Genomic DNA, 24,213 nt, shown 5'->3' with positions numbered 1-24,213 from the left:
ACAGGTTGCAAAATATTAGATCAACACACAAAACAAATTCTATTTTTATATGCTTGCAATGAACAATCAGAAAATAAAACTAAGAAAACAATTCCACTCACAAAAGCATCAGAAAGAATAAGTACTTAAGAATAAATTTAGCAAAGGAAGTACCAAACCTGTACTCTAAAAACTACAAAACATTGTTGAAAAACCTCAAAGATCTAAATAAAAAGAAAACATTACACACTATGTCCACAACGATGGCAACATTCTCCAACTGGCCCACAGGCACAGCACAACCCATCTACCTCCCAGCTGGTTTCCTGCAGAGACCAAGCTCCTTCTAAAATTCATAGAGCTGGGTGCAGTGGCACAAGCCTGTAATCCCAGCAACTTGGGAGGCTAAGGAGGATCAAGAGTTCAAAGCCAGCCTCAGCAAATTACCAAGTCTGAGCAACTCAGCAAGACCCTGTCCCAAAATAAAATATAAAAAGGGCTGGGGATGTGGCTCAGTAGTTAAATGTCTCTGGGTTCAATCCCTAGTACCAAAAAAATAAAATGAAATACAATAAAAAATAAAATTCACATGAAATTGGAGGAGCACCAAAGAGTCAAAACAATCCTGGGAATGACGAGTTGGTAGACACTTGCTGCCCAGTTCCAAACTCACTACCAAGCTACAGTGGTCAGGCCTGTGTGACATAAGGCAGATGTGCAACTGGTCAGCACTGGGGTCCCAGGATTAACCCACGTATCATGGCCAACGTATTTTCAACAAAGGTGCCAAGAACCTCCAATGGAGAAAAAGTAGTCCTTCTGAGACAGGCACTTTTGGGCCTTGGCCAGACAGCAGCCCCAGGGGGTGTGGTGCAGACCACCCTCAATCAACTTTGGGTTTTGTGTTGTTGAGGTCAGTGTGCCTGCATGGTCCTCTTAAACAGTGGCAGTAACTTACCTTCAGCACAGAGAAAATAATGGAGTTGGATACACTTAGAGCAAATTAACATCACCATCCCTTCAAGAAGCCAATAAAGTGAGCTCCCTTCTCCCCTGTAGGGAGCCAGCCTGCTGCCTTCTCATGGGAGCTGTATCTCCCTGCCTACACCGATGCCCAGGAAAAGTCTGGTCTGTGTGTTAGCTTACCTGGCTCAATTTTTTCTGTCATGATCAGGTTGGAAGATCCCAGTATCCAGCATCATTTCCAACAAGTGGTGCTCAGACAACTGAATACCTGCATGCAAAAGATTGAACACGGACCTTTAGTTCACACCATTTGCAAAAGTCAACTGGAAGTGGACCACGTGTCTGAGTGTAGGAGCTAAGTCATAAAGCATTTCTAGGAGAACAAGCTCTCAGACTTGGCAGTGGATCATTAGGCATTACACCGAAAAACATGAGCAACAAGAAAGACAGACAAATCAGACCTCCTTCAAATTGAAGACATTTGTGCTTCACAGGACACAACCAAGAAAGTGCAAATACAAGCAGGCATGGTGGCCACACCTGTCATCCCAGCAACTTGAGAGGCCAAGGCAGGAGGATTTCAAGTTCCAGGCCAGCCGCAGCAACTTAGTGGGCCCTGTCTCAAAAACAAAACAACAACAACAACAAAAAACAAAAACAGAAACAAAGAAGAAGAAGAAGAAGAAAAGAAAAGAAAAAAAAGAGAGAGAGAGAAAGAAAGGAAGAAAGAGAAAGAAAGAAAGAAAGAAAGAAAGAAAGAAAGAAAGAAAGAAAGAAAGAAAGAAAGAAAGAAAAGGTGCTGGGGGTCTGGTTCAGTGGTGGAGCCCCTGGGTTCAACCCCCAGTATGGGCGTGGGGAAAGAAAGTGAAAAGACAACCCACGGAATGGAAGAAAATACTTGCAAATCACGTATCTGATAGTATAACAGGTATCTAGAATATACAAAGAACTCTTACATCTCACTGATAAAAAGATAAATAACCCAATTAGGAGATTGAGAAATGATCCCCATAGATGTTTCTCTAAGGAGGATAAACAAATGGACAATAAGCTCATGAAAAAAGCTGGACATCATTTTAGAAAAGCAAGTCAAAACCACAATAAGGATTCAAGATGGTGGACTAGAGGAAGGTCACATTCCTGGTTGCTCCATAACTGAGGATTCAAACAGAAGAAACACTGTTTCTCTGCGAGGCAGTTCTCCCTGCCCACTGATCTGCTGTTTACCCCATTTGTCCACCAGGATCACCTGACATCTACCAGCATATTGACTGTTGCCTATCATCCACCATTTTCTGGTTTGCCTGCCTCTTGTCTGCCCATTGCTTGCCTTTCACCTACCATTGCCCACTGTGAATATCCACCCACCGAATGTCTGCCACTAGCCTGCAGACCACCTGCAGACCACCAGTGGATCACCTGCTGCCTGCTGTTGCCTGGAAGTCCATTGTCACAGTACACACAGGTGAGGTACTGGAAGCCTTCAGGGACACTAAAAAACTACAGGGTAGAATCTGTACTGCCTCAACTCCATACTACTAGAAGAGAAGACACACAAACAACATGAAAAAACAAGGGAACAAAGAACTCAAACAAACCAAGATGTCCCAACAATAGAATTCATAGACAACAGAGTAGAAGAAATATCAGAGGAGTTTAGAAAATACATAGATTGATCTTTGAAATAAAGGATGGTATTGGAGAGAAAATATAGAAAGTGAAAGATTGCTTCAATAAAGAGGCAGAGATTATAAAAAAGAATCAAGCAGAAATCCTAAAAATGAAGGAAACAATAAATCAAATTAAAAATTCAATGGAAAGTATCACCAACAGACTAGACCACTTGGAAGACAGAACCTCAGATAATGAAGACAAAATATATACTCTTGAAAAAAAAGTTGACTGCACAAAGAAGATGGTAAGAAACCATGAACATACTTCCAAGAAATATGGGATAACATGAGAAGACCAAATTTAAGATTTATCAGAACAGATGAAGGCATGGAGATACAAACCAAAGGAATGCACAATCTTTTCAATGACATACTATTAGAAAACTTCCCAAATCTAAAGAATGAAATGGAAAATCAACTACAAGAGCCTTACAAGACCCCAAATGTACAAAATTACAGCAGACCCACACCAAGGCACATTATAATGAAAATGACTAACAAATAGAATAAGAACAGAATTTTTGAAAGAAAAAAGTCAAATTACATAGCGGGGAAACAATTCGGATCTCAACTGATTTCTCAACCCAGACCCTAATGTCAGGAGGTCCTGGAATAATATATATTAAGCTCTGAAAGAAAATGGATACCAATGGATAATTTTATATTCAGCAAAATTACCAATACTCCTCAAATTGTTCCATGAAATAGAAAAGGAGGGAACCCTTCCAAACTCATTTTATGAGAATAGTATCACCCTTATACCAAAACAAGACAAAGACACATCAAGGAAAGAAAACTTCAGACCAATATCCCTGATGAACATAGATGCAAAAATTCTCAATAAAATTCTGGTAAATTGCATACAAAAATGTATTAAAAAGATAGTGTACCATAATAAAGTCGGGTTCATCCCTGGAATGCATGGTTGGTTCAACATACAGAAATCAATAAACATAATACATCACATCAATAGACTTAAAGACAAGAATCATATGATTATCTCAATAGATGCAGAGAAAGCATTTGACAAAATAAAGCACCTCTTCATGTTCAAAACAGTAGAAAAACCAGGCATAGTAGGAACATACCTCAACATTGTAAAAGCTATCTATGCTAAGCCCACAGCCAACATCATTCTAACTGGAGAAAAATTGAAAGCATTCGCTCTAAAAACTGGAACAAGACAGGGATGCCCTCTTTCACCACTTCAATTCAACATTGTCCTTGAAACTCTAGCCAGAGCAATCAGATAGATGAACGAAATTAAAGGGATACGAATAGGAAAAGAACTTGAATTATCTCTATTTGCCGATGACATGATTCTGTATTTAGAATATCCAAAAAATTCCACCAGAAAACTTCTAGAACTCATAAATGAATTCAGCAAAGTAGCATGGTATAAAATCAACATGCATAAATCAAATGCATTTCTGTACATAAGCAATGAATACACGGCAAGAGAAATTAGGAAAACTACCCCATTCACAATGGCCTCAAAAAAGAATGAAATACTTGGGACTCAATCTAACAAAAGAGGTGAAAGACCTCTACAATGAAAACTACAGAACACTAAAAAAAGAAATTGAAACAGACCTTAGAAGATGGAAAGATTTCCCATGCTATTGGATGGGCAGAATTAATATTGTCAAAATGGCCATACTACCAAAAGTGTTATACAAATTTAATGTAATTCCTATTAAAATTCCAATGACATTCTTTACAGAAATAGAAAAAGCAACCATGAAATTCATTTGGAAAAATAAGAGACCCAGAATAGCCAAGGCAATCCTTAGCAAGAAGAGTGAAGCAGGAGACATCACAATACCAGAACTTAAACTATACTACAGAAAAATAGTAACAAAAAAGTCATGGTATTGGCACCAAAATAGACAGGAAGATCTATGGTACAAAATAGAAGACACAGAGACAAACCCATATAAATTTGGTTATCTCAGACTAGACAAAGGTGCCAAAAATATACATCGGAGAAGAGATAGCCTATTCAACAAATGGTGCTGGGAAAACTGGAAACCCATATGTAACAAAATGAAATTAAACCTTTATCTTCACCCCGCACAAAAATCAACTCTACGTGGATCAAAGACGTAGGTACTAGAACAGAGACCCTGTGCCTAATAGAAGAAAAAGTAGGCCCAAATCTTCATCATGTTGGTTTAGGACCTGACTGCCTTAACAAGACTCCCAAAGCACAAGAAGTAAAATTACGAATCAATAAATGGGATGGATTCAAACTAAAAAGCTTCTTCTCAGCAAAGGAAACAGTAACATGAAGAGAGAGTCTACAGAATGGGAAAAATATTTACCACACGCACCTCAGATAGAGTGAGCACTAATCTCTAGGATATATAAATAACTCAAAAAACTTAACATCAAAAAAACAAATAACCCAATCAATAAATGGGCTAAGGAACTGAACAGACACTTCACAGAATAAGAAATAAAATTGCTGAACAAACATGAAAAAATGTTCATCACCTCTTGAAAATAGAGAAATGCAAATCAAAACTGCTCTAAGATTTCATCTCACTCCAGTCAGAATGGCAATGATCAAGAATACAAGCAATAAGTGTTGGTGAGAATGTGGGGAAAGGTACACTCATACATTGTTGGTGGAACTGCAGATTGGTGCAACCACTATGGAAAGCAATATGGAGATTCCTCAGAAAACTTGGAATGAACCCACCATTTGACCCAGCTATCCCACTCGTCAGTTTATACCCAAAGGACTTAAAATCAGCATACTACGGTGATGCAGCCACATCAATGTTTACAGCAGTTCAATCCACAATGGCTAGATTGTAGAACTAATGTAGATGCCCTTCAATAGATAAATGGATAAATAAACTGGTATATATACACAATGGAATATTATTCAGCCATAAAGGAGAATAAAATTATGGCATTTGCAGGTAAATGGATGGAGTTGGAGAATATCATGCTAAGTGAAATAAGTCAATTCCAAAAAAACCAAAGGCTAAATGGGTGGTGATACATAACAGTGGCAGGGGGTGGGTAAGGGAAGAATGGAGGAATGACAGATTGTGTAGAGGGAAATGAGGGGAGGGGAGGAGGCTGGGGGAAGGAAAAAATGGTGGAATGAGACAACATCATTACCCTATGTACATGTATGATTACACAACTGGTGTGACTCTACATCATGTACAACCAGAGAAATGAGAAGTTGTGCTCCATTTGTGTACAATGAATCAAAATGCATTCTGCTGTCATGTATAACTAAATAGACCAGACAATAAAAAATAAAAAAGAGGAAAAAAAAGAAAGTCTGACCTGCATAGAACTTACCAGGTTGCCTGATCCAAACTCCTCCTCTTCATACAGATGAAGACACTGAGGTGCAGAGAGAGAGCACAGCTGGATTAAAATGCCTCGCATCTGCCCGGAACTTGTTGCTCTTTCACAGTCTAACACCAACGCTAAGCGGATGAACAGGTCTCAGGCAGGACCCCATTAATGGTATTTGTGTGCTCTGGACACTTTTGTCTTCCTCCAGAAAAAGATTTAAAAACTGCATTTTGATTGCTTTGGTATGAAGACAAATATGTTAATGTCACATATTAAAATGTCACATGTTTTGGTCAACATTGGAAAAAATGTTTACTCTGTGGAAAAAGTCATACTTTGGAAAGAAAAAGACATGCCACAGATTGGGAGAAATATTTGGAAGATACACACCTAAAAAAGACTTGTATCTGAAATAGAGTAAGAAACTTAGTAAAAAGAAAACAAGCACTCCCTTTAAAAATGAGTGAGGTCTGAAGGGACATCTCACCAGAGAAGAAATGCAGATGGCAAAGCAGCACAGGAAGTGATGACAGCATCGCTTGTCCTGAGGACAAGGTAACTAAGACCCTGAGGTGGCACCAAGCACCTATCAATGGATAAAATCTTCATGGTGCAATATCAGTTGTGTGAGACATAGGAATTCTCATGTACTGCTGCTGGAGGGCAGAGTAGTTCACCACTTAAGAAAGGGCGTGGCAGTTTTCCAGAGTTAAATGTGGTCCCACCATAGGACTCAACATTCATGATCCTAACAATTGATTCGACTGCCTCTAAAACAGATCTGAAATGTGTGTCTACATTCAGCATGCAATTACACACAGCGGTTCTGCTCACAACGGCCAAGTACTTACAGAATAGGGTGTGCTTCAATAGGCAGCAACTGCGTCCTGAGCAAGAGTCTGTTCGTTTGTTTGGCGCTGCAGAACGCTGTGCCACTGTCTAGTCCCGACGCACGACCTCTGCAGTGCACCGCTCTGTTGTGCCACAATGTAAGTTTGCACCTTTAAACTGAGATGGCACCCACCATCCCATGCCATGATCTGAAAGGATGACACTGTGGTTTGAATGTTTGCCCTCCACTTTTCATGTTCCCAAAGTCCTGGAGTCCAGAAAGCCCAGGGCTGACAAACCACCCCTCACAGTGCCCCCCTCCCCATCTCAGCCATCCACAGTTTGGAATGGCCAAGGTGCCTCCGTTAATCTCATCAGGGAGGCTCCCTAAGGAAGGCACAGAGGAGGATGCTCCATGTGGTCAGGGCATCTCACCTGTGTCCCCTGGGCCCAGACTGGCCCTTTAAGGGAGTGAGGGTAGAACATGCCCTTCTTCTCAGGAAGCCTGAACAAAGACAGAAAGGGGAGAGGGGAAGGGAGGGCCTGTTGTCAGGATACTGAGGGTGGGTCGCTCTCCCCACAGGGGTTGAGTACAGGAATGAGGAGGGAACTTTTGCCTCCATCCAGAGCCTCTGATGATTGCATAGTCACTCCTTCTCAGGAGGTCCCATCCCAGTAGCAGGTTAGTTCCAGTGACTTCAGTCCATTCTCCAAAATGAGCATGATACAGCTGGCTGAGTCAGGATTCTGACTTTCAGCACTAGCTCACTGCCTGTTAAGCACAGGAGGAAGCAAAATGTCCTCCCACAGCCCATGCCTCCAACTGTGCCTCCCTCATGGGCATCTCCTTGCTGGGACTCCAGGCCCTCTGGCTACAGAAAAGACCACAGGCCAAGATGGGGATGGCCTGCAACTCTGCAGGTTTCTGGAGGGTTGAGGGCTGGCTCTCCCCATACCAGCCCAAGGCTCAGCAGTCACTGCCTCTGCCCCCTTGCATCTGGGGGCCTTCCTGGTGGGCGATGCATGAGCCCAGTCCTCCTGAGGCAGGTAGGAAGATGGTTGTTCCCCCAGGTCCACACACCCTGCTGGAAGAAAATCCCCTGAGCTCAGGGACTCAGCATAGTCTGTGCCTATGTGCAACACCCCCACCTCCACCACCTCCATTAAAACAACTGCCCAAGGAAAGCTCAAGGCTGCCAGGAAGACTATGTCCTAACCAACACCTGATGACAGCCCCTGACCTCTCTTTATCCAATCATTTAATAGAAAGGACTTGCAATTGACAATATGCATCTCTTGCAGCTCAGAAGGGCCTCTCTCAGAACCTGAGAGCCTTTCCTTTGAAATATAGTCATCAAGCAGATAAGGCCTCTCTCCCAGTCTCTGTGGGAAGACAGAATTCTTAGACAACGGCCACAAACACAGCTGGCCTAATTGCATTTACAGTGACCGACACTATTTTGACACTATTTTTTACTTCACTGACTCCCAAGCTCATACTCTTCCCTATCCTTCCTTTTCTCTTTAAAATACCCAAATTACCTCTGCACAGACCGTAAGGGAGCTCAGGCCTTTCCTCTACCATGAGTGTTATCTAATAAAATCTATTCCCACTGCTTAAACACACACACACACACACACACACACACACACACACACACACAGATCTGTGTCTAATTGTGAATCTATGAGGCTGCAGGGAGTAAAATGCAGAGATAGTAACAGACCCTGGGAAGATGAGGAGACGTTGGAGCCCCCTGCTGGTGGGAATGTAAAATAGTGCGACCACTTTGGAAAACAGTCTAGGCAAAGGACAACCACAGAACCCAGAGATTCCACTCCTGGTAAACGCCCAAGAGAAACCAGGACATACATCCCTATTATTCATGTCTGCAAAAACACGGGATGAATCCAGATGTCCATCAATTGAGGATGAGACGCCCACAGTGAGTCTACCCACACAGTGGAATATTGTCCAGCCACAGTGAGAAACAGCTTGGATGCAACAGGGCTGAGCCCTGAGAACATTCCTTGTGAAAGAACAGTCACAAAAACCCAGTGTTGCCTGAGACCCTCAGACCCAGGAGCAGTTCTGTGGTGGCTTGGGCTCCAGGGTGGGCTTTCCTCCTGGGTGAGGGCAGTTGGCTGTAGTGTTGCCCGTGTGCTCCCGCTCAGGGAGCTACTGTGAGACGTCACACAGACGTCTCACTCCTCCGGGCCTTGCAGGCCAACGGTGCGCGGACCAGGCTCCAAGGGCTGTGAGTAGGGTCCTCAGGTTCTGGTAGGTCTCAGCATGTGACGTGCTCTGGCCAGACATGGGTGTGCAGAGTCAGGGAGGTGTCCTTGTCTGAAGAGGGTAGGCATTGGAGGGCCAGCTAAAGGAACCTGCCTACCCCCAGGAGGGGTGGAGAAAAGTGGAAGGACGTGGCCCTGAGCCGCAGCCCCCTACTCTGTGGAGACCCAGGCCTGAGGCCTGTGGGAGGCTCACTGCCTAGCTGTTCCTGGGTGGGAGGGCTTGTCTTCCACAGCAATGGTGAGGCACAAGGGACTGAGTTCTAGGCCTGTGATTGCTGCTCAGAATCTCCTGGGGCAGCAGTTGGGCATCAGCAGAGCTCAGGTGTGCCCATTTCCCTGTCCAGAGGCCATGCCCTCTTAATCCCATCTTAGCACTGCATCAGGAAAAGCTGGGCAGGAACCAAGGAGGAACTGAGTCCAGAAAACTGAAGGGTCTTCCAGTGAGTCTCTCTGGCAGGTTCCAGAGGTCTCAGTGTCTTGGGAGAGCTCTGCAGAGACTGTGAGCCCGTGCTGCTCCTCTTTCTAGCTGTGGGCCAGGGCTTTTCTACTTCTGACCGTGTGGCCCTCTGCAACTCGGCTTCCTGTCTGTAGGATGGGCCCACCTCTCCTGTAGGATCATCACAGGATGACAGAAGTGATGCAGGGAAAACGCTCAGATGCTGTTCAGGACCCTGCCAGCCAGCCACGCTTACTACTCTTGTTCTTATTAGCTCCTTCATGTTTCGAATATGAGTGTTTTCTCTCAGGAGTTGGTGAACTGTTTCATGCCAAAGCTGGTTTGGAAGAATGGTAAAGTCTATAGGCCCCTTCTGAAAGTCATGTTGTTCAAATGAATAGAAAAAAATGTGATTTCAAAGGCAAACAATGATATGAAAATCATGATCATATATGTGCTCATTTATTAGCATGTTAAAACAGGACCTTGCAGCAGGTCAATAGTCATCACCATCTCAAAGAAACGATGGGCATGAACTGTATGTCAAGGACGCGTGCCCACTGTAGGACCTGGCCTCTGCTCTGGTGGAGTCCCAGGGCCTGGCCTGTGTGTCCCAGCCTCAGCAGAAGGAGTGTCGTACTGCAGCGGAAGTACGACGCCAGCACTTCCTGTGCAAGTCCCAGGCCCTGAAGATAGCCTCTCGTCTGTTCTGCCCGCAGTTCTCTGAACTCTCCCTGTGGAACCTTGCGTGTGTTCTGTTTTCCGTGCTGTGACCTAGGCAAGAACCCTGTTCCGGTGGGCTGCTGGAAACGGCAGAAGCAGGTTGCTTTGCTGTCCTCAGGCTGAATAAGCAGCTGCACAGCCACAGATGACCAACTCCCTCCAGGGTCTCGCTGGCTTGATTGTTGTGCTGAATGAAATCAGGACCTCGCAGAAGCTGGGCAAGTGCTCCACCACAGGCCGCACCCCAGTCACAGGAATTTAAATGGGATTTCCTGAAACCCTAGAGGCAGAATTTGGCTAAGGTAAGAAGAAAGACAAATGAGCCAGATGCTAGTTGCCCCAGCAGATAGGACAGAAAGGAGCAAGGGCTCTCCACACCCACAGGACGGTACAGAAATTCTCAGGTCACCACGGATGCCAGATGGGGCCCCTCACTCAACGTCGTGAGTGGCCACTGCTCTGTGCAGTCAGATTCGGACCACTCATGTCCACCCACCTCTGTCCACTCTCATTCGTGCCCGTAGGGAGCCAAAGGTCATCCACATGACACCTCAAGGCAGAGAAGAAAGAGGATATCAGCGTGGGACACCCCTTTTGCATTTTGGCCTGAGTGAGTGGTCTCATCGACCACAAACTGAACAGTTCTGTCCTGGACCAATGGGCCAAGCACCCAGGCAGCACACAGTCTCAAGTACCACACTTCCCTCCTTGGTGTCTTGGTGTCTTGGTGCCTGGCATCTGAGAAGGAGCCTGGGTGTTCGTCCAGGCTATCAACTTAGCCCAGCACCACATCGCGTGGAGGCCTGACCCCCACTCTAAAGGCCCTGAGCTCAGCACAGCACAGTGGGACTCTGCAGGCCTGTGCTCCTGACCTGCCCACTGGCCATCTTCCCGCATGGCACAGTCTCCCATCTGGAGGGTCGTATCGGTATTTCTCACCACCGTGGACCACAGTCCAGCACCCTGGGGCTCCTAGTGTGTGCCCAGTGAGTACCTGCTGAGGACTGAGTAGTCCAGCAGAGTCAGTAATGGCTTCCAGTTATTTCCTTTTAAAGTTCAAAGAACAATACTCATGTTTTTCCTACACAGTTATGTATGCAATTAAAATTGTACCTCATATATAATCTACATCCTGACATTTTCTGCCTGACGTTAAAGCAAAAGACTTCTATACCTCATTAAAATGTTTTCTAGAACATTGATGTAAGGGGCTCCTCCCATCCAGGCCCTGTGACTGTTTCGCCATTAGGTCTGCAGACTAGCTCAGTGCTTTCACTGCTACAATGCTGGGGTAGACGTCTGTGCGTTGAGTTCTGTGTGGACTCTTCAGTCCTACTCTTCGGATGGTGGATGGATTGGTGGCTTTCCTTTGGTTTTGACCTACAAGATATCTGTGTTGTCTGCACCAGCCTAACACTAGACCTTGCTGTGGCGTTCAACAGCTGTCCACTCCCTAGTCCTCTCTCCCCACTTCCCCCACTGCCATGGCCCACCTCCCTAAACGCCCTCCTGTGCCCATCTCATCTTAGTGCTCATCTTGTGCCCCTGGCCTCCCTCCACATGCTGTGGAGCTGCAGAGTCCTTCTCAGCCCTACCTTGGGCCCGTCATGCTCCAGAGCCACCTCCAGTCACCTTCTCAGCCTCCACGAGGTGGACGTAGTGCCTGCTCCTAGGGTTGCCCTGCTACATGGAGTCGCTGGTCACGGCTCTGACACACAGCTCGGTGGCTCTGCGGTGGAGCACACCCACGCTGCCTGTTGTGACTCCGGCTTGCTGGGAGCAGTGTGCACACAGCACCTGGGACAGTGCCCAGCTCACAGCAGTGCCCCACTAACGTCCCGAGGCACCACACAACTGCCCCATGGCTCCCCATATCAGAGAATGTCCAGGACTCACCTGGTCACTCACCCTGACTCCCCTCCTGGCTCCTCTGTGCTTCCCATGAAGGGCCAGCTGAGGAGGCAGCTGCCCTGGATTCTTCCTCTCTGGCAGCTCTAACTCCAACAGAAGCAGCTTCTTGGCCCTGTCTTGCCATCTCTGATCTGTACTGCCACAGTGGGCTCCCAACTGTCCTGTCCCACCACATCCTCTTGGATCCATTCTCTGTCTCCACGGTGATCTTCCAGCATTTCACATCGGAGCATCCTTTGAAGCCCCCGGGGGCTCCCATAGTGAGCTGCACTACAGCCTTCTAGAATATAGCCTCCACCAACCTCACAGCAGCCTCCTGTGGACCTGGGGTCTCCTGCTTCCTCCCTGAAGCCCCACTCTGCCCTGGAGGGTCTTCCCGGCATCTCCTCCAGCTGTGGCCAGCACCACTTCCTCAGGAAGCAGGGGTGCCCTCACCTTGTGAGCCCCATTGTTAATGCCCCACTGGCTGAGAGGCCTTCATTTCCTCCCTAGCTGGGTTCCTGGAAGAGAACTGGAATATCAAACCTCTGTCCAAAGGCAGAGTGGCCACAGGCCCCGCCTGACCCTGGTGGCACTCAGCTCCTTTTGTGAATGTGACTGTCACACAGGTCTTGCTCTCAGTACTTCAGTAATTGTGTGTGTTCTTTTCTGAAGCCTAAATAGGAGGAAAAGAGAACAGGAATTTCGCAGAGTGCAACAAGAAAACAAAATCATCCTGGAAAGAATCACAAACTCGCAGCCATGGTATCGTGCACAAAGATGGTAGGAAGACTGGGCATGGGCCGAAAAGCTCCTGGTCGCCACTGCCAAATACCCCCTGGCAATGGCACACAAAAAGGTACCTGCACTTCTTCCTCACCCTAAACCCCAACTACCTGAAATCCCACTTGTTCACCAGATGCATGAAACCTGTGTTCACCCATCCTTGGGTACATGGTACATTTTGTTCTGTCAGCAAGTGGGTGCGCATGGCAGTTCCTGATCCCAGAAGAAACAGCACAAGACTCACCTGCAGAATTCAGTCGTTATTTCCTCACAAACTTACCCAGAAATAAAAAAAAAAAAAAAAAAAAAAAACAAAACCTCAACTCATCGATGACAGGTTATGGGGGAAAGAAGTGGAGAAAATCATTGTGTGGACAGAGAGTGTCACAAAACCTCGTTAGGAAATCCTGATTAGATTTCCCTCCAGAATCCAGGTGGCAAAGACCAACCAACATGAGTTCACCAAATAAGTACACTGCAGGCACACCCTCTCCACCCTATGCACATCGCTGGCAAAACCACAGTCTCAATGAAGAAAAACAAATTTTAATTTGTTTGTTATTGCCCTGCTTAGAAGTATCTAAAGGATACACAAGAACTAAGGGGTATTAAACTACTCACTTTCATCCCTGCTACGTAGCATGACTCTCAGAAACAGTGAGCAGACTGCTGGCCAGAAATCCACTTCATCACAGAAAAAGCTGCATGTACACCAGATTTTTTTTAAAAATCATAAATGCTCAAGGACAAACCCACCCAGAGCAGGATCCAAGACATTGACCCACCCTGAGCAGGATCCAGGACACAGACCCCCACCCAGAGCAGTATTCAGGATGCTGACCCCACCCAGAGCAGGATCCAGGACGCTGACCCCCACCCAGAGCAGGATCCAGGACCCTGACCCCACCCAGAGCAGGATCCAGGACCCTGACCCCACCCAGAGCAGGATCCAGGACCCTGAACCCACCCAGAGCAGGATCCAGGACCCTGACCCCACCCAGAGCAGGATATAGAACCCTGACCCCACCCAGAGCAGGATATAGGACCCTGACCCCACCCAGAGCAGGATCCAGGATGCTGACACCACCCAGAGCAGGATCAAGGACCCTGACCCCACCCAGAGCAGGATCCAGGATGCTGACCCCACCCAGAGCAGGATCCAGAACCCTGACACCACCCAGAGTAGGATCCAGGATGCTGACCCCACCCAGAGCAGGATATAGGACCCTGACCCCACCCAGAGCAGGATCCAGGACCCTGACACCACCCAGAGCAGGATCCAGGACCCTGACCCCACCCAGAGCAGGATCCAGGATGCTGACCCCACCCAGAGCAGGATTTAGGACCCTGACCCCACCCAGAGCAGGATCCAGGACCCTGACCCCACCCAGAGCAGGATATAGAACCCTGACCCCACCCAGAGCAGGATATAGAACCCTGACCCCACCCAGAGCAGGATATAGGACGCTGACCCCACCCAGAGCAGGATATAGAACCCTGACCCCACCCAGAGCAGGATCCAGGACCCTGACACCACCCAGAGCAGGATATAGAACCCTGACCCCACCCAGAGCAGGATCCAGGACCCTGACCCCACCCAGAGCAGGATATAGAACCCTGACCCCACCCAGAGCAGGATATAGAACCCTGACCCCACCCAGAGCAGGATATAGGATGCTGACCCCACCCAGAGCAGGATATAGAACCCTGACCCCACCCAGAGCAGGATCCAGGATGCTGACCCCACCCAGAGCAGGATATAGAACCCTGACCCCACCCAGAGCAGGATCCAGGACCCTGACCCCACCCAGAGCAGGATATAGAACCCTGACCCCACCCAGAGCAGGATATAGAACCCTGACCCCACCCAGAGCAGGATATAGGACCCTGACCCCACCCAGAGCAGGATATAGAACCCTGACCCCACCCAGAGCAGGATATAGGACCCTGACCCCACCCAGAGCAGGATCCAGGATGCTGACACCACCCAGAGCAGGATATAGGACCCTGACCCCACCCAGAGCAGGATATAGGACCCTGACCCCACCCAGAGTAGGATCCAGGATGCTGACCCCACCCAGAGCAGGATATAGGACACAGACCCCACCCAGAGCAGGATCCAGGTCCCTGACCCCACCCAGAGCAAGAACCAGGACGCTGACCCCACCCAGAGCAGGATCCAGGATGCTGACTCCACCCTGAGCTGGTCCAGGACTCTTACCTCACCTTGTGGGCTTCCTGCAGTGACCCCTGTTCTCCCAAATTGCTCTGCCTACTCTGCCCTGTAGCTGGCTCTCTCTTCTTTGGTTCTTGCTGTGGGACATGGAAAGCCTAGTCTCCTCTCTCCTAAACTTCTGTTCTGAAACCCTTAAGTGAGGGAATTTTGTTGCCTTGCAAAGATTTATAACCAAGAAGCAGCTACTTTTAGTGGTATGGGAAAATCTGGGTTCTTTTGTAATTTCATAGAAAATCTTGGACATTTCGTTATAAATCTCAATTTTATTTGCAGAGTCAATGCCCGCTGCTGTAAGATGCTGGAACCCAAGGGTGTCACAAAAGCGAGTGCCTGCTCTTGGACCGGGAAGTGATCTCTGGAGCAATCTGGGGATTCTATTTTTACTCGCCATGTTGGGTGCCCTGTGGTTCTCTGTAAGCGGCTGGCTGCATCCAGTCGTTTGTCATGGAAATGGCAAAGGACTTCTTCATCCTTACTTAGCAGTTGTAAAGTATTTTTGTATGGATGTGCCTTAGTTTATTTAATCACCCCTCACTATAGAAAGATTGATTTCAGTTTTTCATCATTCCCAGTGAAACCATGAGAGTCATCTTAGCCCATGATTATTTGTACCTTATACTGCCAGAAGTAAAACTGCTCAACTGGAGTCTTGAACATGTAAATTTACCGTAGAGAACACTAACCCACCCTCTAGAAACGGTGGAACAGCTTTCACCAGGGTCCTCTTGTGTGGTGGTGCATGTGTTTTCAAATGTCAGGCCCTCTGATTACTCCTGGGAATCTTCTGTTTGAATCCTGATGTTCTATTACCCTCTCCCATGACTACTTCTCATGTCATCTAGGTTTATTTTTAGGAAGTAGACTGTTAATTTTTCTCTCGGTGGCATCTGTTCTAGGGCTCTAAGATTGTGAAAATGTTTTCCCGTATTTTCTTTTAGTACTTCTATCGTTTCCTTGGTTCCTTTCAGTCTTTAATAAACAGAGTTGGACAGGGACTCTGCTGTGCGAGTTGGATGGCACAGCTCACTTCCGGATGGCTCAGGGTCAGCTGCAGTCTGTGGTGCTGACTTTACTCCTCACACTGCGTAGGCATTCCTCCCAGAGTCTCCTGGTGGGCACACTGCTCTGCGCCTTCTTGCCCCGCCCAGCTCTGAAGGCCCCCAGGAGCTCCCTGCCAGCCTCGCAGCCTCACATCTGTGCTTGCCTCCTGTGCCTGGCCTAGTGTGCCCCTCAGGTGTCTGTCTCAGCCCGGGACACTGGGACCTCAGTGCTCCTAGAGTGTCTTTGACCCTGTCAGCTTTTGCGCAAATCTTACGTTAGTATCTCCCTGTCATTTTATGCGGGTCGTCCACCAGGGGAAAGGTCGATCACTTTTCAGCCAGTCCAGAGCTCCCCAACCTGAGCTTTGGGCACTTGTGTTTATTGACGTGGCATCAAGTTTGCTGTCATTTGTTTCTTGGGTTCAGTTTTAGTTCCCTTACTTTCCCTTCTTTTAAATTGTTATGTTTTTTCTAGAAAAGGTCAAGAAAGTGCTTGAAAGCTATGCTTCAAATCCATCCTTTGCTTCTTTGCTTTGACTTTTCTTCTTTATACATGGAAGGAAGCAAAGCCCAAGAGTTAGAGGGATGTGCAGTGGAGGACGGGGAATGAATAACCACCTCCACCATGGCCCAGAGGTTGCTCTAGAAGTGGAGCCTCCAATGTGGGCCTCCTGCAGCTGAAGAGAAGAGCACAGAGCTCCCCACACCCTCCCTCCAGCCCGCGTGGGCCCTGCGGGCCGGGGGAGTGGTCCTCAGCAGCTCTAGACTCTTTCTCTGTGTGGAAAGGCAGACAGGCATGTCAGGAACCAGCTGCCAGCTTGGTCTCCGGCTGTGGTCAGAAAATGACCTCCTTATCAGCAATCTCCCCAGCCCACCCTTCCAGGGCTCAGGCCTTATCTCAACACTTTCAATGTCCTCTCTTTCTGCTACAAGAAACAAAATCAAGTTATTTGAAAACTGCAGGTGTAAGAAAGGAAAGAACCCAGTTTTATAGGACTAGAAACCCAGAAAACAATTCTAACAAACCTGGAAGATCAACCTGGAAGCTCATCACTGCTGACTGCTTGACTGACCCTGTGCAGACGGGAGCTACCACAATGTAGCTTCACGGTCCCAGAAAGCTTGGCTCTCCAAGGCAGGTCGAACCCTTGCGCTTCCTGCAGCGCCCAGGAACTCCTTGCCTGGCAGTGGTTCCTGACAAGCTGCACATTCCAAGCTGCACATTCCCGACTGAGCCAAGGCAGCAGTGCCAACTCTCCTGGATACCTGGGTGTGGCATAAATGCCAGTTTGTAATATCCTAAATATTTGAAGGAAGGATTTCAATTTTGCACCCTCTCTTCCTCTTCAAATCACCCTTCCTTTATCCCTAACTCCAAAGTGAGCAAATACTATGCTATGTGGTAACAGTTTCTACTGAGAGGATAGAGTTTCTGTAAGACTATCCAGTAAAACCCATTGGTCATCCCAGAACTTTCAGAGCCTCAGGTCACAGGAGCATGCCCCTCTACTTCAATACCCTGCCCCCAGAACCCACCAGGACAGAAACAAAAATAAAACCAATGGTGGCAAAGGGAGGACAAACTGGGGTGAAGGGTTCTCTGGGATGCGCACAACCCCATGTCCTCTAGGGTCCTGGACACAAGCCCACGCTCATGCATCCCCTTTTCCTACTTGTGAAAACAGGCTAGGAGCCTGTCTCCCCAGACTAAGGCCAGGCTCAGCAGGCAATATCTGCAGACATGACTGCAACCTGCCTGATGCTTGGTGACAGCAAATTTGTGCTGCTTCATCACCACAGCCTCCGCCACATGAAATCAAAACTCTGGGTTTTGGTGATGTCCTGAGATCCCATCACCCAGCACCAAGAAGCCAACAGGGTTCTATTTGCTAATTCAGTGTAAACGGACTTTGACACATTTTAGAAAGCTAGTTAACAACAAAATTTCAATACTAAAAATTCATTTGATCATTTGGATAGACATTTCTACATAGAAGATAAACAAATGGCTGATAGCACATGAGACAATGTTCAATGTTCTCAGATAAATGGAAATCAAGATCACAATAAGATGCCATGAGACCCATTAAGGTGGTTGGAATGGAAAGGCAGACCACAGCTGTACTGGTGAAAAAAATGGAACCCCACACGCCCATACAGCTGGTAGGAAGGGACAACATTGCCTTGGCTTTGGAAGACAGCTTGGTGGTTCCCAGACTGGTAGACACCGAGCTGCCATTCGACTCAGCAATTCTACTCCAGGGATGAAAAAAAAAAAAACAAAAAACATACATTTCTGTGTTTGTAGAAACAAAAACCAAATAACAAAAGGCGCATGTGACCCAGTGTCCATCGGCTGAGGAAGGGATAAACAAGATGGGAGTAGGGTGCCACTGCGAGCAGAAAGCAAACCCGAGCTTGCGGAGCTGGCAGGTAACCTGAAAGATGTTTCGTCAGACACAAAAGGCCACCTACTCTCTGCTTCCTTTTGGATGAACTGTCCAGATAGGCAAGGGCACAGGACAGAAGGGGGCATGGGTTGTCATGAGCTGCAGCACAGAAAACCACCAAAGCACTTGCTCTGAAGGGCAGACGTTCTGGTAAAACTGCTCAGACAGTCCTCTGACCAATGGCAAGTAAAGGACTGTCATGGCTCCAGACATGCCCTCCCCACAGGCCCTCTTAAGGTGATATGTTTTTCTGTTCTTGTCCAAGGAAATGATCATTTCAAATAGTATTTTGAGGAGAGATCCAAGATGGTGAACTAGAGGGAGGCTGCAATCCTTGTCACTCCATAACTCGGGTTTTAAGCAGAGGATATCTGTTTCTCCATGAGGCAGTTCTTGCTGCTTATCGATCCCCTGCTGTTTACCCCATTTGTCTACTGCCATCACCTGCAGTCTGCCAGCATATTAACTACTTTTGAGTGTAGATTGCTCACTAACTGGAGTCTATCATCCGCTATTTGCCCATCCGCCTGCCTCTTGCCTGTTCATCACCTGCCTTTCACCTACCCAGCACCCACTGCCCGAGGTTCACCTAGCCAGCAGACCAACCGCAGACCACCAGTGGAGCACCAGCTGCCTGCTGTTGCCTGGAAGTTCACTGTCACAGTATCTGCAGGTTTGGTTACATGTGGCTGCCACCATTTTGAGACAACAGCCAGGACCTATAGGACCCCTGGCTGGACTGACTGAGACCCATCTCCAGGACCCCTCAGCCCGACCAAACACTCCCTGCCGCTGGGGCCCCCAGACCGACTGCTTGCCGCTACCAGGACCCCCAGACCAACTGACTGCACCTCACCTCCAGGATCCCACAACCAGACCGGCCACACCCCACCTCCAGGACCCCGACCCAACCAACCGCACCACACTTCCAGGACCTCCAGCCAACCACGCCTACACCTTGAGCTGCAGCTTCCCATTTGCCAAACATTTGGAAGCCAGAGCGGCCATCTTCCAGGATTATCCTGGAAGCTGTAGCTCCCATCTTTAGGAAGGGCAAATCTCATCCTGAGTCGCCTGCTGGAGACTGGAAACTCATTGTCAGAAAAGGTTTTGGAAACCTATAGGATCACTATAAGCCTATAGGGGGAAACTGTAATGCCCCAGTTCTGCACTGCTAAAGGGGAAGATACATGAACAACATAAAAAAACAAGGGAAGAAAATGATCCAAACAAACCTAGATTCTATATTAATACAATCCAGTGACAGCATGATAGAAGAAATGTCAGAAAAAGAATTCAGAATATACATAATTAAAATGATTCATGAAGCAAAGGATGAGATAAGAGAGCAAATGCAGGCAATGAATGATAATACCAATAAGCAGTTGACAGAGCAACAACAGGAGGCAAAAGATCATTTCAAAAAAGAGATAGAGATTCTTTTTTTTTTTTTTTTTTTTGCGGTACTGGGGAATCGAACTCAGGGCCTTGTGGATTGCGAGGCAAGCACTCTACCAGCTGAGCTATCTCCCCAGCCCTGAGATTCTTAAAAAAGAAAAAAAGAAAAGAAAAAAAAAAAAAAACAGAAATCCTTGAAATGAAGGAAACAATAAACCAAATAAAAAACTCAACGGAAAGCATCACCAACAAACTAGATCACTTGGAAGACAGAACCTCAGACAATGAAGACAAAATATTTAATCTTGAAAATAAAGTTGACCAAACAGAGATGATAAGAAATCATGAACAGTACCTCCAAGGACTATAGGACATCATGAAAAGACCAAATTTAAGAATTATTGGGATTGAGGAAGGCACAGAGATACAAACCAAAGGAATGAACAACCTATTCAATGAAATAATATCAGAAAATTTCCCAAGCCTGAAGAATGAAATGGAAAATCAAATACAAGAGGCTTACAGAACACCAAATGCACAAAATTACAATAGATCCACAACAAGTCACATTATAATGAAAATGCCTAAATTAAAAAAAAAAAAAGATAGGATTTTGAAGGCTGTGAGAGAAAAGCATCAGATTACATATAGGCAGAAACCAATACAGATATCAGCAGATTTCTCAGACCAGACCATAAAAACTAGAAGGGCCTGGAACAACATATTTCAAACTCTGAAAGAACATGGTTGCCAATCAAGAATCCTATACCTAGCAAAACTAACCTTCAGATTTGAAGACAAAATAAAATCCTTCCATGATCAACAAAAATTAAAAGAATTTACAAATAGAAAACCTGCTCTACAGAATATTCTCAGCAAAATATTCCATGAGGAGGAAATAAAAAACAACAATGTAGGTCAGCAAAGGGAGGAACTACCTTAAAGGAAAAACCAATCAAAGGAGAAACCAAGTCATGTTAAAAACCAAAAATAAGCCCAAATGACTGGGAATACGAGTCATATCTCAATAATAACCTTGAACGTTAATGGCCTAAACTCATCAATCAAAAGACATAGACTGGCAGATTAAAAAGCAAGACCCAACAATATGCTGCCTTCAAGAGACTCATCTCATAGATAAGGACATTCACAGACTAAAGGTGAAAGGATGGGGAAAAACCTACCATGCACACAGACTCAGTAAAAAAGCAGGGGTTTCCATCCTTATTTCAGATAAAGTGGATTTCAAGCCAAAGTTAGTCAGAAGGGATAAAGAAGGACATTTCATACTGCTCAAGGGAACCATAAATCAGGAAGACATAATGACAGTAAATATTTATGCCCCAAACAATGGTGCATCCCTGTACATCAAACAAATCCTTCTCAATTTCAGGAATCAAATAGACCACAACACAATAATTCTGGGTGACTTTAACACACTGCTGTTGCCACTGGATATATCTTTCAAACAAAACTAAACAAAGAAACCATAGAACTCAATAGCACAATCAATAACCTAGACTTAACAGACATATACAGAGTATTCCATCCATCAACAAGCAAATACACTTTCTTCTCAGCAGCACATGTAACCTTCTCAAAAATAGACCATATGTTATGCCACGAAGCACGCCTTAGAAAGTGCAAAAAAATAGAGATACTACTCTGTGTTCTATCCAATTATAATGGAATGAAATTAGAAATCAATGACAAAAAAAAAAAACCAGAAATTACTCCAACACCTGAAGACTAAATAATATGCTATTGAATGAAGCATGGATAACAGAAAACATCAGGGAGGAGATAAAAAAAATTCTTAGAGGTAAGCGAGAACAACAATACAACATATCAAAATCTCTGGGACACTATGAAAGCTGTACTAATAGGAAAATTCATTGCATGGAACGCATTCAAGAAAATAATAAAAAGTCAACAACTAAATGACCTAACATTACAGCTCAAAGCCCTAGAAAAAGAACAGAACAACACCAAAAGTAGTAGAAGACAGGAAATAATTAAAATCAGAGCTGAAATCAATGAAATTGAAACAAAAGAAACAATTCAAAAAATTGACAAAACGAAAAGTTGGTTCTTTGAAAAAGTAAGCAAAATAGACAAACCCTTAGCCCCACTCACAAAGAGGAGAGAGAAAACTCAGATTACTAAAATTTGGGATGAAAAAGGAAGTATCACAATAGACACCACTGAGATACATAACAGAATGAGAAGCTACTTTGAAAATCTACACTCCAACAAAATAGAAAATACCGAAGACATTGACAAATTTCTATAGACATATGATCCTCCCAAACTGAACTAGGAGGACATACACAATTTAAATAGTATTTTGATCCAGAATTTCTTGAGGAGCAAGTCCGGCTTGGAGCCTAAACGTTGGTAAGGCAGGAAGGGGCAAGGATTCAGAGCACTATTGTGACGAGACGGGAGGCAGGTGGAAGAGGAAACCGAGGCCCCTGCTGGCCTCTGATGCCGGGGGTCTTCCTATATTTGCTGGTATCACTGGGACAGCTGGACAGTGGGGAGGCACAGGCTGGAGCTGGGTGCCCTGTGACCTCCACAGGGTGATGCAGCAGAGCTATTTCTTGTGTTTCTTAGGCTGATAGCTGAAAACAAATTATGCAGAGTAATGCTGAATTGGATGTTTTTCTCTAGCTATTCATACTTACACTGGGCTACCATATTTGAGTCATGGTGGATTTGTGTAATTCCCTTAAAAGTTCTGTTACTGTTTTTTCAACAAGTATATAAATATATCAGATTGAAATCATCCACACAGTGGAACTCCTACCTAATACTCCTAGAATACCTAATCTGAGAGATAAGCACCCAGTGAGTCTTGGTGAGCAACTAAGGGCTACCTGAGAGTCCTTGGACATGGGTACTTTCTCTGTCCCCAGGTAAGATCATATAAACTATTCAGCAATAAACAGCTAGCCTGCAGTCAGTGTCTAAAAGACCTGAGCTGCAAGACTCATGCATACCTTGGTGAACTCAGGCAAGCTTCCTGTGTATGCCTGGAGTCACATAAGAAGAGGGCAGGACACTGCCTCTTGGCGTGGCTACAGGGTCTCCAGTCAACTCAAGCAGTAACTTTAAGTAGAGTTCTCTTGAAAGGTGGTGATAGAGAGTATATTTCAGCCTTTGAGGCTTAAACCCTTAGAACGTACTTGGAGGTCAATAAGTGAGCCTGGCAAGGGTCCCTCAGCTCCATCCTCGGCCATTCTTTGCTCCTTGATAGGTGGGGTGGTTTTTAATGCATGGTGTTTAAATCTGATTCTAGGGTTAGGCAGCCCGGATATGAACTTTGACCCTTCTGGCGGTCACCTGACCTCTTCCTCACCTGTACAGCAAGCAGCGCTGGCGTCACCTCTACGCTCCGTTGAGGAGCACTGGGTGTGCACTGCTGCAGCACATCCTGCTCCTCAGAACCCTTCCCCATGGCTCGCCCATGCTCCTGGCACCCCAGCTGGCGCTGCAGCTCTTGCGAGCTCCTGGTACCCTGTGTGTGCAGCAGCTCACCTGAGACCCTGGAACAGTCTCGGGGTTACCCGAGCCCCTTTTCTTGACCAGCCACATCTGTGCAAATGTGACAGGAGAAGGCCTCTTGCAGGACTCACAAACCTCCCCTTTGAGCTCTCTTACGAGGCACTGCCTGTCTCCCGCGGTTCCTACACTCCAGCAACACAAGACTCCCAATCGTACTGGTCGGGCCCCAGAGGCATGAACTTTAAATGGTCCATCACCAAACTAGAAATGCTGCTCTTTTTTCATAAGAACATCATTCTCTTGGACTGGGGTTTTAATTCAGTGGTAGAGTGCTTGCCTAGTACATGTGGGGCACGGGGTTCAATTTTTTACATAAAAGTAAATAAATAAAAATAAAGGTATTAAAAAACTAAAAAAAAAAAAAAAGAAAGAAAAAAAAGAACATCATTCTCTTGCCCTGCTACTTCCAGAGAGCCAGCAGTTTATAAAGACTGGTCGAGAAGCAGATAGTAGTCTTCCCATTAGGGAGTGATCTCCGCCCTTTGCCCCTCTGAACTCTCTTTTGGACCACTTTCCACACAGTTGTATTGCCGGCCCCTTTGCTTGCTACTGGGCCAGCTGAAGCTTGAGAACATGCACAAGGTCCCTTTCAGGCCTCCTTCTGTCTGGAACAGGAGAA

At 46.1% G+C, this 24,213-nt stretch overlaps 1 protein-coding gene across 8 annotated transcripts in view; it reads left to right on the top strand.

The window, feature by feature from the left end:
• The window catches only part of Cfap97d2 (CFAP97 domain containing 2), a 37,630-nt gene extending 13,985 nt beyond the window's left edge, over window positions 1-23,645 (top strand). Inside the window, exons 4-5 of one of the 8 annotated variants that reach the window (XR_007108896.1) lie at window positions 12,793-12,976; window positions 15,413-16,125. Coding sequence is in view for 6 of the 8 variants with exons in the window: in XM_047554581.1 (XP_047410537.1) it covers window positions 10,752-11,034 (283 nt within the window). In the remaining 2 variants the exon portion in view is untranslated. The other 7 variants (XM_047554587.1, XM_047554584.1, XM_047554583.1 and 4 more) reach the window with 7 other exon arrangements.
• Window positions 23,646-24,213: the final 568 nt, after the last annotated feature.

The sequence above is a fragment of the Sciurus carolinensis genome, chromosome 5 (genome assembly GCF_902686445.1).
Source record: "Sciurus carolinensis chromosome 5, mSciCar1.2, whole genome shotgun sequence".
Classification (NCBI taxonomy): Eukaryota; Metazoa; Chordata; class Mammalia; order Rodentia; family Sciuridae; genus Sciurus; species Sciurus carolinensis.
Note: the sequence above shows the minus strand (reverse complement) of the source record. Positions and strands in the feature narration are given on the sequence as shown.